The sequence below is a fragment of the Vanessa tameamea genome, chromosome 9, assembly GCF_037043105.1.
Source record: "Vanessa tameamea isolate UH-Manoa-2023 chromosome 9, ilVanTame1 primary haplotype, whole genome shotgun sequence".
Taxonomy (NCBI): domain Eukaryota; kingdom Metazoa; phylum Arthropoda; class Insecta; order Lepidoptera; family Nymphalidae; genus Vanessa; species Vanessa tameamea.
The window spans coordinates 8,427,401-8,442,460 of NC_087317.1; the positions used below are offsets into that span (position 1 = coordinate 8,427,401).

The 15,060-nt window shown below is 30.0% G+C and overlaps 1 protein-coding gene across 1 annotated transcript in view; it reads right to left on the reverse strand.

Moving 5' to 3' along the window:
* The window catches only part of LOC113395097 (putative inorganic phosphate cotransporter), a 39,663-nt gene extending 28,066 nt beyond the window's left edge, over positions 1–11,597 (reverse strand). The window contains exon 1 of the mRNA XM_064215756.1: positions 11,385–11,597. Within this exon, the coding sequence (XP_064071826.1) occupies positions 11,385–11,502 (118 nt within the window). The 5' untranslated portion in view covers positions 11,503–11,597. The remainder of the gene's footprint in view (positions 1–11,384) is intronic.
* Positions 11,598–15,060: the final 3,463 nt, after the last annotated feature.

Consider the following 15,060-nt stretch of genomic DNA (forward strand, 5'->3'; position numbering starts at 1 on the left):
GAGAGTATCGATAGTTTTGGACTATCGATAGTTTAGGTTAAAAGTAATACTATTGATAGTATTGCTCATGGGGAGCTATCGATACTATCTCTGAAACCTTAACTATCGAAGGTTTATCGATAGTCTATCGATAGTGGACTATCAAATCATACAAAATCATACGATCTGTAGCCGTATAAGCTAGGCACTAAATCGACTAGAAACCTATAATTTTATAGTTTAATACACAATAAGATGTTACGTTTTAATAATAACTATTCGTTCATAAATATCACGGTAACAATGACAACATTGTGGTTCGTATTATTTCTGAAAGGAAACCGAAAAACAATCATCAATTATGTTATCAACATTGTATTATAATGATGAAATATTCCAATATCGTCATAATATAACATCTATTAAGTTATACATACAAATATATTGGTGCTACCTTACCTTTGGTGCCAAATATTTTTATTTTTTATTTGGTGACAAATAGCGGAACAGCAATCTAATATAACTTTCGGATCGACTCTCGACCTTCGGATCAGGAACAGTACGGCTTTACGTATTTTTAAAGGTACAGTAGGTATTGCCAGGACTAATTCTTCTTGCTGTTATAATAACGTATACTATAGATTTCGTAACAGAAAAATCCAATAACGTTTGATCACGGGATAATATTGACGGATTCGAAGACGAGACTTTGCGGTGTGCAGGTTTTTTTTATGGCATCGGTAGGAGGACCGGTAAATGTGTCACCTGATGGTAAGTGAATATTATCACTGCCCATAAACATTGACGTGGTATCAAATTTTAACTATTCCTTACATAACCAACCTTGAGACTCTTAAGTGCTTTCCACTGGACCAATGATACAGTTATCCTTTAGTATGTATTCATTTATTATTAAACATGTTATTAATAGTATATCAGCAGAAAACCTGCTCGAATTTCTGAAATGTTAAATATTTAAGAATTATTTACCTTTCATTTCCGTACGATGCTTTAAGTATTATTATTTGTAAGTATTATTAGAAAATTGGACGCATGAGTTGGCACGTAGTTATCTTTTGTTCATATATAATAAAATATAGGATTATATTTAAGATATTATAGAGTATGTATTAATTAATATTAGAAAAATCATTTGATTGTATTATAAAATGTTTTAAATAAATTAGATCGTTTTTTATATTTTATTAATCTCAATTGATACTCTTTGGATTTGTAAATGGTATTTTTAAATCGCTTCTTTGATAATTTACTACGCAGTCAATATTAATTAAACCTTCATCAAAAGCGTGTTATATTTATAATAAAATTTTCAACTTTAACATAATGTAAGATAAACATTTATCTTTCGCAAGCTGTTTCTTAACTTTTGTTAAGAAGTTTATGATTAGCTCGAATAATAGGTACTTTAGTTTTGTAAATTTCCTAATAAAACGTGTTCTTGAATTTTTTGTTGGTACCAGTTAAACTTTCGTCTCTATTGTAACAATAGCCTACATTTTCGATGCAATATCTATAAGAAATTAAATTGGTTAATATTGACATAATTATTTTGTTATCATTATTCAAATGAACAGTCCAATGAATGAATATCTTTAACAATGATTGCAGGTTCAAACCATTAAATTCGCATGTGCTTAATTTTTGTTTATAATTCGACTGGCGCTCTGCGGTGAAGGAAAAACTGCATGAGTCTCATTTCAATGAAATTCTACCACATGTTTACCCATCAACCCGCATTGGAGCACCATGGTGGAATTAGCTCTAAAAAGGAGGAAAAAGGGAGGAAAAGCCTTAGCCCAACAGAGGAATTTATACAGACTATTAAATTATTTTAATACTAAATCTATATATATCAATATGATAATATAATTTTTGTCGTTTTATGATACGACGGCTAATGTCCAATGGGAACGGGTCAGGTTATATTAAATGGATATTAACGATATTTCCCAATGGAAAGGCAATACGATACGACCAGAGATACATGTATATCAGATGTAGGACCAATGACTTTACTAAGCATCTGCGCCACAGGAGTTTTAACATTGCTAACTTTCAATAGCGATCAATAATTCACCCTTAAATCTCAAGCCTGGATCTGCAGCCTTATTAACTAGCCATTAGACGATAGAAGATGAAGAAAAACATACAAAACAAACAAAAGTCACGACACGACACGATCCAATGATCGTGTATTGTACATGATGTACAGGGACTACATTGCATTACATTAAATCAAATGTGCGATGAGAATATAATTACATTGAAGTGTAACCGAAGCAGTGGTTGCAGTATAGCGTCACACGAAAATCTTCGTACTTACAGACTCGTAACATGGCACAAATGTTACAAGTATCAAAAAGATTCTAGACTACTACTAAATTTGTCTATATTCAGTATACATTTATTTTCAAGTAGTTGTCGCCTGACGTTTAAGGGTTCGGTCTGTAGATGTTACATATCAAAAAAGCCTATGTCCTCCCTTTTGGTTCAAGCTGGTTTCATATCAAATATTATCAAATTCGGTTTAGTGGCTTGGCCGAGAAAGCGTAACAGACATTGAGAGTTACTTTCACGCTTAAATTCTTTAAAATCATACATTATTTTTATGATATCAAAAAAAAATCTTTAAAATCTGACGTTAATGTAAATTCATGAATTAAATTAACACTAATGTTATATGTTGAATCAGGTAATTTTAAAGAAATAAGCTAAAAATTTAACTGATATTTACATTAATACATTTATTTTTTATTAATTTATTTCATTTGAGCATAATTTATGTTGAAAAACATTAGTTTTACCGAAATCCTGAATCCTGTTATTTAATTCGTATCAACTATCTTCTATACTTGTAATATAAATTATAAAGCAATGCAGGAGGCATTGACCTTAAATAAATTTAATAAAATTAAATTATTTTCTAAAAAGTTTCGTAAAAATAAAATCAGTATTTTTTATTGACTATTTAAAGACCATTCCAATGCTAATGTCGCCTGGCTGATTTTATTAAAGGCGATTTATACAATGAACTTTAAACAAAACCATTAGGTTTTGTTTAAAGTATATTATTATAAGCCAATAAGCCTGTATATTAATACAGGCTTATGGGTAATTCGACGTATTCCCGTTAGGAGGTGATAGGGGTGACTATTTGCAATAATTTTAACCCCCATATGCATAATGCAAAAGTTAACCATTTTTGAGTTATCACGTTTTTAGATTTTTTCAAAATAAGTCAAAATTGCAACTTATTAAAAAAAAAGTTTCGATTAAACTACTTTTTTCTTCTGATTTATAAAAACGATTAAACAGTGGATATTTTTCAATATTTAAACAATAATTATCGGTCCAAATTTAAAAATGCGAGACAGAAAACGATATTATTTCAATATTTTTTCAACCATGAAGTCAACCAAGACCAAACCAAGTTTCGTGAATCCATAACAAGTATCTTAGAGTATTCAAGAATTCGACCAATGATATCGCGTCAGAACAATGATAAAGTTGTTTATTTTCCTTTAACTCTCTTGTGGTTTAAAAGATTATACGCATTAATTAGACTAAACTTATTACGATAACTTATCATATAAGTGAATTATTCTGTGGATTTGAAAAAATATATATTAATTTACAATTAAATGTACAAACTCCCGAATAATACTACACTTCTTATATTTAGGTAGTTGCATGTATAGATATATACCTATAGTATTTAGATTATTTTTCAACTATTTCAAATGTCTCGCTTCAACATTCATAGACAAGAATCATGGCAAGTGTTATTTGCACAAAGAACGCGAAGAAATATAAAAGTATTGTGAATTTATTAACAAATATTTTCAACGAGTAATAATTAAACTGACCTTGTTAATACTTAGACGCTGACCACTGAGTTGAAGATTGCGGATATTTATATTTAGCTGTCCATTCATTTTCCTAATATTTGTATACTGTATCTATCCTTGTGTATTAATCTATCACACTCAAATTACGTATTAAATTAAATTTCAGTATATAGGTCAAATACGCTTGGGAATAGCACAAATACTATATAAAATTTAATAATTCACATAAAAATGATTACTTAGTAAAATTAATTGACAGGGAGCGATGCGGGCGTGTAAATAGGTGAGGTGCGAGAAGGTCATAGGGTTCATGACACACACTCCCCAAAACCATAGACTTCAAATCGTCAAAAATTTTAAAAATAGACTATTTACGATTTCACTATATTAACTTTCGACTTGACATTTCCTACGTTTGGCGTCTACAAAGAAAAAGAAAAAAATCTAACAGGTTTGTCTCCTCTAAATATTCATCCAAAGATAACCCCAGACGTCTCATCCATAATCAACAAACAGGCTTACCGATAAGGAAATAAAACTTCCATTTGTTTTATAATTTTATTCATTATATTGTTATTTTTACATTATAATTTCTCATAAGCTTTTTGAACAATTAAATCTAAATTAATAATTATATGAATTAGTCACTTGGTAGGGAATCGTGCAAGTCCGTGTGGGTATTGTGTTTCGATTTGAAGGTGAGTGAGACAGTGTAACTGCAGGTACGAGGATTATTATTTGTGAACATATATTGTATCAGAAATTGGCTATGTTCTTAAAAAATATAGGACGCCATTTCATCGTCTCATTTTCAATGATGATTATGATTATGATTTCAATATTTCCCTTATTCAATATGTCAAAGCTGAATAATGTTTCATCCTTGAATATTTGCATATTATTCAATATTCAGACCATGGTCATGTCTATTGAGGGTAATGTTATGTAAAACGATGTTTATAATACAGAGTGGAAATTTTAAGATGACCAATGTGATCTTTTTACCTATATCTATAGTAAATTAACAATTAAATAAAAAAAAATGGAATACATTCGAATTTTAAAACGTTTTATACGTACCGATTTAAAAAAAGTACAATCAACAGGAATATAGTATTTTCTAGATTTTATCAATTTTTATTCCGGGTTTAAAGGAAAAGACCGAGGAATATGAAGTCGAGTTCCTACTTCTACCTTTTCTGAAAAAAAAAGCTTTGTTTACAATAAATTTTTTGCTAATACCAGTAAATTAGTTCCCTGTATTGGATAAACTATGTAATGGTAATTAATGGCTCGCAAAAAGTTTTCACTCAATAAAAATCATGTCAGTACGCTAAATAAATACTTCACCACCAAAAGTAAAAAAACTTAATTAAAATTAAATAATGTTATGAGAGATATTGAAGTAATAAAAAATGGGTTAATTTCATAGTAAGTCGGTCGCTAGTTCCGTTTACATAGTAAATGAGAAATACTGAGGCGTTACAACCAGCACATCGATGAAGTTAAAGTATTTAGAACAAATCGTTTAGGTATGGCTTTAGCCCGCACACGATTACACTGTTAAACTATGTACGCCCATGCCACTGAACGCCTTTCACTGGATAAATATTTTAACGAAGTTTTTAACTAATTATAATTAAAGTAATTTCCAGGATACTTCAAAAACTTCTTTAAAAATCCAGACTCATAACTAAAGCAATTAAACAAAGATCAGCTTATATAAAAATAATTATAAATTTATGTTCTTCCTTTCTGCTTTAAGCAACATATCAAATAGTTCTACTTTTACTTTACTTTTGATATTACGATATATTGTATTGTATTTTAAAGTCTTTCATTACATACATGACATAGATTCTTACCCGTTTGTCTTGTGCTAATGTCTCGCTAAATAATCACTCTCCAGCGAAAGATATTATAATTAATTACCAATTCAAAAGCTGTTAAGTTAAATTGTTACTAACAATTTCATTTCATTTCCAAAAAATGACCTGAGAAAGCTAACAGTCAGTCAGTAAAATAAGTTAATTTGAACAACCATATTCAGTGTTAAGTATATCTGAATATTTTTTTGATAAACGAATATGTCACCTCATGGTAAGTGGTCACTATCTCTTGTAGACAATATTAATTAGTAGTTAGAAATATTAACTATTCCTGACATCGCAAATACGCCACTAACATTCGGAACTAAGATGTTATGTACCTACCATGTGCCTGTAGTTATCCTGGCTTACTCACCCTTCAAAGCGGAATACAATATTTTTTTGTATTTCTGTTTGGCGGTAGAATATGTAATGAGTGGATACCAAAAAAAGGACTTGAACGAAACCTTATTACCAAGTAATAAGTGAATGTTCTATATGTTGTGACTTGTTCGCGATAGCTATGTAATTTGACGGATTATAAGGTATTCCTCGACAAAAAACTTCTGGAATACATACTCGTTGACATTACTCTGTAGACCGACCGTTTACCGCCTTGTAACATATTTGTAGGATTACCGCGAGATAACTGTATATAAGCCAGGCCCGTCTTAATCCAGGGTGCAGGGTGTTCAAAAAAACGGGCAACGCACATTGGCGGTACCTCGCCGGTGATGGTCAAGTCTTGGAAGCCCCAGATCTGTTAAAAATCTTTGGGGAAAGGGGGAAGAGAAGACTGTTTGCATTTGGGCGTTTGTTATGCTTACGATGGGCATATACAAGCAAATTAAAATTGATAAAGATATTATTTTTTACCTGTATATTTATTTAGTTTTTATTTATTATTATTAAACTCGTTAATAATTAATTTATTCCAAAATAGTAGTCGTAGTAGTATACAACAGTCTGTTATCACCATTTGGTGCTTCGTATAATTCTGTCTAGGCTTATCAATGTAGGTTAACCTTGTTTTTACAAAGCGACTTAAAATGATAACGTCAGAAATGCAATTAATCATAACAGTAAAAAAGTGCATACAGGCAAATTATATTAAACTTATCTACTTAGTTCTTAACTGTAATATTGTTTTTTTTTATTCATTTGTTTTCAATTTCTTTTTAATTGTTAGTTACTTATCTTGTTAGCTTAATGTATATGCGGTTCAGGTAATTAGTAATTACAGGTTTTGCTAGCGGCTCTATAATGGCAGTAGGCGCGGCAGACTGTCTGGCTACCGCGCTCCTAGCCTCCTATATTACGACTCGTTTGCTACTGACTCGCTAAGGTAACTTGAATGTAGCGTTATACTAATTTCACTTGAGATTTTAACATGAAAATTACAGTTTAATTATATACCTTTATAATACCTTTACCGATGTTACATTTGATGAATTATTCACTTTTTTATTATTCCGAAGATTGGTTATGTCACTAAAGACAATAATATATATTTTTATTATTTATTTATAATAGGTAGCGAATAGGCATCCTAATATGGTCAATTCCATGCCTAATATCGTCAAGGCGCCGCCAACCTCGAAAACTAATATGTTACGTGCCAGTAATATCACTGATCGACACATTCTTTAAGCCGCAAATTAAAGGAACTAAGTATTAGAGTTTGGCGCTAGAAGGTATGATGAGGGGAAAAGTATCTACCCAGATGGGTTAGCACAAAGTCAAGTAATTATTTAGTATTGTTGTGTTCCGGTTTGAAAGGTGTGTGATCCAGGATAAGGGAGATATCTTCTTAGTTCCTAAGGTTGGTGGCGCATTGGTAATTTAAGAAACTAATGTCTTTGGGAGGTGGTGACCACTTACCATCAGATGGCTCATTTACCAGTCCACCTACTTAGAGGACATAAAAAAATAAAATAAATACTAACAAAACATTTATATAGGGAAATGGTATATTAAAAACTCAATATGACTAAATATTGTCTAACAATAGTTACTGGTAGTACCAGCATAATTATTTAAAAAATAAATTATTTCCTTATTGGTAAATTCTAAAATATAAGGCCAGAAAAATAAGGTCAGTAGACTACGACGTATTTTTTTAAAAATATTGATTGTCTTGTTCGTACTTAAGAAATCGTTATTATAAGTAAAAAAGGTTAAATATTTTATATAAAAGCTCAGAATATTATATAAACAAACAGGGTGATATGGGGCCTTGGTGACGACGATCAGTTTAACGAATATGAAACCACTTCATTAACATAATTAATTATGAATTATTCATATATTTACGTAAAGTTCAATGCCTTGTGTCTTTGCATATTTTGTTTAAAAAAAAAACTTTGCAAATAATCTTAATACTATTTTTGAAAATCGAATATATACAACTAATAAAATTTTAAATTAAATATAGATAGAGTGAAAATTGATCATAAATTAAATCTTAAACGTTTTTTTTTTTTGTTTAGAATGTTATTATATTCATCATATTACGATTTTATATTTATCATTATTCGTTTCAGTTTGATAATTATGCTATTTCCTACATTTGTAAAAAAAGTTAAAAATAAAAGTTTAAGATTGGCAACAATCGATCAATTTCTGTTATGCTGCGATAAAGATGCAAGATAAAAAAATGTATTAATAGTGTCTTAATTTGTAATATTAACGTTACATATAGGTAATTAGATAAAATATATAACATTATTTAATTTATAATATACAAAATGTAATTGGTACAAAATGTCAATTCACAGTGTAAAAAAATCACAAATAACTTATTTAATTGGTATAGTCATTACGTTGAAAGGAAGTAAATCACAGATAATACACTTATACTAGCTAAAGTAAATTATCTAATAAGAACAATTACATCGTTTATAATCAACTTCAAAAAAGGAGGTATTGCAATTTAAAATGGTATTACAAAACTCCAACCAATGGGGTCCCATATAAATGGATTGGCGAATAGACAGAGCTGAATCTGCAGCCTACGCGGTAAAAAAAATAGACTTTTGACTGACGTTGACACAGCTCGCCTAGTGTATTTTATTTATTTCCACAGTATAATTTCTTATGGCATCCTACTCTGGCGTAATGCATCCGATATTAATACCGTTTTTGTATTTCAGAAGAGGGCTATTCGTGCAATATATAACCTGGGCCCAAAAGATTCGTTAAAATCTACATTTAAAGAAATTAAAATAATGACTGCCGCTTCTCAATTTGTTTTTGATACATATTATTAATACTCGGAGCATTAACTTATTACTCCGAGTACCCGATTACACAAGGTTAGTAACTCTTTTGTGGGGCAGTGTATACGTTTTTACAACAGGATCAAAGAACGTTTAAAAATATTCAATTGTAAAATTTAAAAGAATCGTTAAAGGGCGTTCGTGTTCTAAAGGATATTACGACACTAATGACTTATTAGTTGATTGCACACCTTGGGAATGAGATGATCGCCTCCAGGCGCCAGGCTGTTTCAAATAACAATAATATTTTTATTGTTATAGTATGAAAACAACAGTTTACAAATGACTTTGAGTAATAATATTATTTGATAAATGACAAGCCGTCAAAGTATTCATTATTATTTTATTTAGACTTTGAAAATAATTTACAGTAAAATATATAAAATTAAAAAATATTTTTGGTATCTTTCCACTGTTTCTATTGTGAAAGTGCATGAACGTTTGCTTATCTGTATTGTTTTATCTGTTGAGGTCAAGTGTGTAATATCTTATTTCATTATTTTTATCTACTGTTTCACCTAAGTTATTTATTATTTTAATTTAACTAGGCATATCTATTATATAATGTATTATTAAAAAATATAGATGAACTTGTACGTAAATTGTAATATGTAGTTACAAAATTGTGCCCCGGCTTCGCGTGGACGCATTTCATAAATGAGATGAAAATATCAAGTAGAGTTTGATAGGTAAAAACCAATGTCATTATGTCGAAAAACACTCAGTAACATCTAGTCAGGAAGTTTAAAGTCACTCCCATGCTCAGAAAGACGGAAGGACGTTGGTCTTGTCTAACGCCAGATTTAGGAAGGGCAACAGAGGCATTGCTCCGGGGTCTCAGAAATAGAGGGGACAAGTTAACAATTTTATTGTTAAAGTAAAATACAAGTATAACATTTTTGTCGTTGACTAATTACTCTTTTAAAAGTTATTGATACAAAAAGAAGAGAGAATATAATATATGTTCTCATTTTTAAATAAATTATACATTTAAAACCTGACAGACACCGAATATGTTCAAATTAATTTATAAACTTATAAATAGGGGCTTCCACTTTTCTGTTGCCCCAGGGCCTCTTGACCTCTAACTCCGGCTTGAGCTCGTTCCGGTCATCATCATAACATCATCAAAATATTATACATATGATTCAACACGATAAACATATTTCAATTTTTTTATTCGGCAATAACGTAAGTATGATAGCTGTTTCCAGCTATATTTGCAGCAAAATTTATATGTCTATGTCTCCAAATCCCAAACTACCACATAATACATTACGTCATCGTTAATATATTCTTCTATACCCTTGATATCTATCCTCGACCGTATACAGCTATCAGTCAGCAAGTCCGGCAGTTACATTTTAAGAAAAAGGGTTCGAAATAAGCGTCCGTTTGTCATAAATAAATAATTAGTAACGCTGGAAACGGTAATCATATCAGTTATATTCTACACATATAATATAACGGACAGACGACATTTTACTGTTTTATAAAAAACGTGAATCGTGCATCGGTTGCTTAATTTTTTTCGCCGGTTCTTCTTTGGTCTGAGTTTTTTCATTCCAAACTGACGATATAAACTCGACGTTTAAGAAGCAAATTTAACGTATACCTTAACTTTAAAGTAATATTAACATGATTTTCATTTAGATTGTACTAAATCGGATTTGACATCGCAAGTATTGCATTTTCCTTGCACCAAAGTGCAACAGCAGGGGCGATAGCGGGGCAACGAACTTATTATCAAAAGTTATGACTGAATATATATGACTCTGATAATTGTATACGGCCATGAAAATTATGATTATTGTAATAATAGTCACACGTGATGAAATATTATTATTACAAGATCGTAAACTGTGTTATTATTTAATTGTTTATTTTAAAACACGAAGATATATAATTGTATAACATTTCACATTCTATTTAGTGGGTACGTTAGTTGACTTGTGGGAGGCCTTTTTAGAAATATTATAACTTGCTTAAACAACTCAAGACGTGAGCTATTAAAGATATTATTTTTATTATTATCTCAAGAAATTATTAGCTATTTAAAGATAAAATTCACATTCCTAACGCGATAAAGTTAAGAAATTATTTTTAAGGTTAGATGAGTAACTTAATAATGTTAATTGATTGTTTACTTTACTTATGTTATGCTTATTACGTGTGTCTAAAGTTTTTTTTTTTTAAACAATAATCGAATTATAAAATAATTCAAAAATAAAATACTTTTAGAACTTTTTCATATTGATATCGTATCGAAATCAAAAAAATAAATAAACAACTACCTAGTTTGTTTATTGTATATTGTTAATTGATTAGATTGTCAAAGCAATATACTAAAGTCAACAATTAACAATCAAATCCTTACCAAAATTACTCACATGATTTTGTTTTCGAAACATTACCGAGAAGCGGCGTGCACTCCGACGTTGACGGTGTATTTATTTCAAACGTCCTTTGAGATTTAACGAGCAATATTAATTTTTCAATAGCATTCATAGCTACTATTTAATCCGATATCGTAATTATTATAACACAGCACTTTCGATTGAATAAAACACTACACACAAAACTAAACGAATAATATTATCATCGAAGTTTTATAAATAAACCAGTTTATAGTAGTATATCACTAACAAACTCACAAACAAGACTGGACAATCTCAGGGACGTTAAATAATTTAATATTTTAATATACTCACTAGCTGATAAAGGAAAGAGTATATTATATTATAAGTATATATTAGACAATTAATTAAAACAATAGATTTACGGAAAACTACTACTACCGAATTACCTTTGTGTAAACACATTTATAACATTAATGTTTTAAGGTTAACGACTATTCTCTATTCCCCAATTTCTTTATTTAAGTATTTAAGCACCGGAAAATACCATTAAGCAATCTTAATTAATATTTTAGTTAAGTAAGTGTAATTTGTTATCAATTATATTTAATCTGTATCGAAAATGGGGATAATGATGAAACTATTTTTTTTTTCGTTATTGTGATATAATGTTATTTTATTAGCGGCGGAAAATCTGAATAATTCTGCATTGCCATAGTTGTGCCAATGTCATGCGAAATCTATAAGGAGATGTAAACACCTTCCAGGACACTTTGAAACTATCCGGGTGTAAGTAAATGGAATACATATCTAATATATCTATTAATATAATAATGTATCGTTTAAAATATTAATAATAATGAGATGTTTTTTTATCTAATACTTATTCAACTTAAAAAAATAGTTATGTCAATGAATTAAAAATTTAACATTCGAATATAATATTTATTTATTCCAAAATAGTTTCCGTATTTCATAATAAAACATGTCACAATTAGATATTTAGCTGATAATATAATTAGTCGCTCGTAATCACAATGAAAACGTGTACTTGTTTTTATTTTCATATCAGGTAGATCCCAAAAGTTTCCTGCTATTGCATAAGCAATATGCAAGAAAAAAAGTACACACAGTCGATATCAACTTATTATTTATTCAAAATCTTTGCTTGCTCACCGCGTTATTTATTAACAAACATTGAATTTTATAAAAGGAAGAACAAAAATTGGTCACTTTATTGTGCAAACTCATTTTCGAGAATAAGGAATGATATTAAACGTATCGACTTCACTTATTTCATTTTTCCTATAAACTCAGGCGCGTTTCGTCGCTATGAAGAAAGTCATATTTGTTAGTTTGATATTATTCTTGCGATGTACATTTTGTTTCAAAGCAGGTGTGAATATCAGGCTGCTGATGAATATGATTGAAAATTTAGAAAAACCGTCGTCAATTCTCGCCATAACATGTTGGCCATTATGTAAGAATACTTTTAATTACATAGACATTGTATTTTATATGTTACTAGTAGAACCTGAAGCTTTACTCGTACCTATGAGTAAGTTTATTGTGGGAGGGAGGTGAGTGACCCTGGGCTTGCGCACACACTTGTTCAATATGCACAAATATTGTATCACCTACGTCTTTAAGATTTTCCTTCGCTGAAATATAAAAAAAAAACAAGTATATAATTAACATCCATATTTTGTTATGATTTGGCAGTTGCAAAAATACAACTATTTGAAGGAAATGGTGACCACAAATACATGATACAATTTATAAATCCTGGCGACGTTCATCTTCAATTTGCACATAAGCAACATATTTTATTCTTGGCCGATTTAAATTGTCCTGATGTTGTAAATTCGTTAAAAAAGGTAACAATCTCAGTTTAATTTTATGAACCAATTTTTTATTTTTAATATATCTTTAATTTTCTTATTTATAGTATGAAGAGGCGAAAATGTTTCGTTCGCCTTTTCGTTGGATATTAATCGATAGATTTCAAAATGCATCGGAAAATCTAAGTATTTTGCAAGAAAGTATTACACAAATAGACATTCTAATAGACACTGAAGTTTTTGTTATTCGGGAAATTGAAAATAATTATTATATAACATATCGCAGTAAGTTTTTTTTTTCATATTCATTAATCATAATTATTAGTAGAACTTTATTTATATTGAATTATTTATTTTACATTGAGATCTTGTAATAAGTATGCATAAATCAAAATAAAGAAGCTACTATACAAATGATGACCGCGCGCGATTGCAAGAATCTTAGCAACGGTTTTTCTGTTGAATCGCAAATGTCGATTCTCTTTTTGGAAAATGAATCCCTCTCGTCACCAGTTGAGTATTTCTCTTTATTTATGCTATTAGACGAGGATTTCTTTTAATCATATTTATGAATACTACTATGTTAATTAACCCCGACGCATAATCACAATGGGATCGCAGTCGTTACCACAAAGGTAGATAGACTTAAATATTATTTAATTAATATAATATAATAGATTAAATAAGAATCCGTTCCACAAGTAGGTTAATTTCTTATGAATGTATTGTTTTAATTTTTTTGGGAAAACAGTCTCTATGTACATTTATATGACTATGATCTATGATCCTGAGGTTTTGGATACAATATAGTCCCGTAATTAGCAAAGTAAAGTTAAATATACGGCAGTGTGTACAACCTTACCAACTTCTCGTAAAGCATATTAAATTACAACAATTCTATTTAAATTTTAGTTTATAAGATTGGCCCGGAGTCTAGATGGATTACTGAATTATATAACTACTGGAACAGCAGCAATGGATTCCAAAAGTCCATTAATCAGGCTGAAGTTACGGCATTGAGAAGAATGAATTTAGATGGCTACGAATTAAAAATTTGCTACGTGCTGACAGATAATGACAGCTTTAATCATTTAACTGATGAAGTGTAAGAATTCAATATCATCATCTATACGTCTGTTTAAAGTTTCATTTCTAGCTATAGGAATCCCTTAATTGGCACTATTCCTGTTTTTCTTCTCCTAGGAAAGGTGGCTGCTGTCACGAGGACATCCTATGCATTTTTCAAATCATGGTTTCCATTCGAACACTTTATTCCCTTTTAGTTATGAGACAGTTAGATGTAGGTACTTGATAAATATTGTTATATTTTTCATTATGATACAAATAATTTAAAATAAACTCAGAAAGTTTTTTTATAGTAAATATTTATAAAATTTTTAGCAACGACCATATTGACACCATAACAAAAGTAAATTTTCCGACGACAAACCAACTCATGGATTTCCTCAACGCAAGCAGAAAATACTTCTTTACTGACACGTGGGGCTACAGTCAAAACAACACATGGAATGGCATGACGGGTTATTTGGAGAGAGAGGAGGTTGATATAGGAGGTAAATGCAATACGATGCTCAAAGTAATCATTGCGACACGTGCCCACAATTTGTAAATACATCTTAAACATACTAATATGACTTCAATAAATATGTGAACCAAAAAATACACCTAGATGTAAACCTTTAGAAAAGAGGAATCGATCGTCACGTATTTTTACTGGGTGGTAGGGATTTGTGTAAGCCCTCTGGGCAGGTACCACCCCTCGTTAGATATTTCCGTCAAACAGCAGTAATTAATTTTACTGTGTTCCGGTTTTAAGGTAGCATACGGTAACAATAGCTAATAAATTT